Source organism: Triticum aestivum, chromosome 7D (genome assembly GCF_018294505.1).
Source record: "Triticum aestivum cultivar Chinese Spring chromosome 7D, IWGSC CS RefSeq v2.1, whole genome shotgun sequence".
Taxonomy (NCBI): domain Eukaryota; kingdom Viridiplantae; phylum Streptophyta; class Magnoliopsida; order Poales; family Poaceae; genus Triticum; species Triticum aestivum.
The window spans coordinates 600,479,069-600,481,852 of NC_057814.1; the positions used below are offsets into that span (position 1 = coordinate 600,479,069).

Consider the following 2,784-nt stretch of genomic DNA (forward strand, 5'->3'; position numbering starts at 1 on the left):
ACAAGTGTCCCACAAGAAGAACTATTCAAACAAATTACACCCGGTAATGCGCGTTCTTTGCCGAATGTCGCAACCCACACCCCCCCGCCCCGCGTGCAAAAAAACCAAACACGGGGCATATATGGATCGCTCGATAGGAAATAAACGGTGAGAGTGGATTCTTTTGATCCTGGGCTCAATATAACTTGAAATTCTGGAAAATTCAAGAGTCAATTTTTACAGTTTCAAAAAGATCTGGAAAATACACACACATATATATAGTGATGTATACTTCATCTTTGAAAATTTTGATGATGAAATACATTTTGATGTTGTCTACAAAAAAATCATGAAGAAAATGATGATTTATTTTTGTGTAGCTCACGGCAGAATGATATGTAGTATACATCCCTATATGTGCCTGTAATTTTTTCAGAATGGCAAAACGGCCTAGCTACACATATATAACAATACTAATCAGTTCCCGGTCCGCCGAAATGTTCTTCATGCAACCAGAAGAGAAGTTCCTAACACCATGTCTTTTGCCTTAATAGACTGAAACCAAATAAAGAAGGGTCAGGCATTGCTCTCCAAAACGAAATCTTTATGGTGGTGCGCAAATTGCAAGCTCTTACCTCATTCTCCCAGTTTATAGAAACTACGATCCACACAAGCAACACAAGCTTAGTGAGGCTGCCGCAAACGATGCCAAGCCAAAGCCCCTATTGGAACCACAACAATTTTGTTATTTCAGGCATGCTCTGTTCATGTGGCCAGTGAAATGTTAAATTCATGCTGTCATAATATACATATATAGTACATACCATTCCATTCAAATGCAGGACGAATGCAAGCAACACGGCCAAGGGGATGCCTGCCAAGTAGAATGCGGCGAGATTGACCCGTGCACCAATCTTCTGCTCACCACATCCATATAGCACACCTGTGATGTCCAGATAAAAAAGCATGTCACCATGTTCCAGATTGTAGTAAATGCGTGGCAATGTGGGAATTTCACTCATGTTACCTGAAAGAGAAGTGTGGATTCCATCAATGAAGAAAGATACGCCAAGGACAGGTATCATCCTGGCAATGTATGTCACGACTTCCTCCTCGTTGCTGTACATGTAACCCCAAGATTTGCGTAGCAAAATCATTGTGATGGAGATCACTGAGCCTGCAAACATGGCCATGCATATGACCACTCTAGTTGCCAGCCTCGCTACCTGAGGCCTACCAGCACCAAGTTCGTTGGAAACGCGTGTGCTGTATTGTATATGCAGGAAAAGCAGAGACACCAATTAGCATATATGTATATACAGCATTCCACATTTTGTTTGTGAGTTTCACGGCACCTGATGGCTGCGCAGAGACCGGATGGCACCGTGAACATAAGAGCGCCCGTATTAAGACTGCAGAATCCAGTAATGAACAACTTAGAGAAGATAAATTGGTGAATTGTGTATTGCAAAAAGTGGTCTTGATTTGATTACCATATCGACAATACCGAGGTTTCGAGCTTAGGATTAGGCAGAAGACCAGACAGCAGCACAAGCAGTTCAAACGACCACCATTCCAAGCTGCACATGTCAAAAACAAATAATTTTTCATTTCTCAAAAAGAAATGCATATGTGGAGAATCTTTTTCTTTGGAAAAGGAGGAAGACACCTGGCCTCTGCATCTGGACTGGACGATGCATGCAGCCAATACGTGGAGAAGCTAGATCAGGAAGACTCGTCTCACCAAACCATCATGGCCGAAGGCACGGCGAGCTCGCCGAACTGGCGCAGCTCCTTGAAGGCCTCCATGGAGAACCCAGTCCACGTCCTCTTGCAGGCGCCTGAGAGCCTCGTGTACAGGCACAGTATGGCCAGGTTTGTGGAGTAGGAGACGGTGCTGGCCAGCGCGGCGCCTTTGCTCCCCATGCCCACCTTGTGCACCAGCGCCCAGCACACGAGGATGTGGTTCAGCGCCGTGACGGCGGAGCTGACCATGACCGGCACGACGATGCTCTGCGTCTGCAAGAAGCGGATTTGACACACAAGAGGGACGTACGGGACAAGGGCCGGGAGGAGCCACCGCGCGTAGGCGCCGGCTTCGGCAGCGATGGCCGCATCCTGGCCGAGGAGCAGGAGGATCTGGGCGGTGTTGGCCCAGACGAGGGCGATGGGGACGCAGGCGAGCGCCAGCACCACCATCGCCCGTTGCTTGTAGAGGCCGAGGAGGTGGTACTGCCGCGCGCCGAACGCCTGCCCGCAGAGCGTGTCCAGGGCGCTCGACATGCCCACCAGCAAGCTGAAGCCGGTCACGTTGGCGAGGGAGGTGGCGAGCGAGGCTCCGGCGAGGGTAAGCTCGCCGAGGTGGCCCACGAACATCACGGACACCAGCTGCAGCGCGGACCGGAGGATGCCGCCCGCCGCCAGCGGCCCGGCCAGCCGCAGCAGCCGCTTCGCCTCCTCCAACGCCGCCACATGCTCGCTCCTCTCCACGGGTCCGAGCAGGGGCTGGTCGTCCACGCTTGGCTTCTGCATTCTTGTGAGCTCTAGTTTACTAGCTTCAGCAGATGAGAACTGGGCGGTGAGTAGACATTGTTACATTTGTGGAGATCATTTTCTACAGTCGTTTCCAAGCATTAGATGTTGGTGCAAGTAAACCCAAACAACAACAGACAATGTGAAATGTAACTTTCCCTGGAAAAAAAGGACAATGCGGAATGCAACTTGGTAGCCACTTTGGCTTTCGGTGGAATTAACTAATCAAAGTAAGTCATAGATTCACAAAGTATGGTGAGTGTTGTTCTTCTT

General features: G+C 49.3%; 1 protein-coding gene across 1 annotated transcript; it reads right to left on the reverse strand.

Moving 5' to 3' along the window:
• Positions 1-256: 256 nt before the first annotated feature.
• Positions 257-2,564, reverse strand: LOC123169850 (protein DETOXIFICATION 16). Its single transcript, XM_044587715.1, has 7 exons — positions 1,724-2,564; positions 1,473-1,559; positions 1,335-1,391; positions 1,007-1,245; positions 804-922; positions 615-701; positions 257-534 (listed from the first exon to the last, which is right to left on the reverse strand). The coding sequence occupies exons 1-7, from the start codon at positions 2,509-2,511 to the stop codon at positions 484-486; spliced, it is 1,428 nt and encodes a 475-aa protein (XP_044443650.1). The 5' UTR covers positions 2,512-2,564; the 3' UTR covers positions 257-483.
• Between the last annotated feature and the right edge of the window lie 220 nt (positions 2,565-2,784).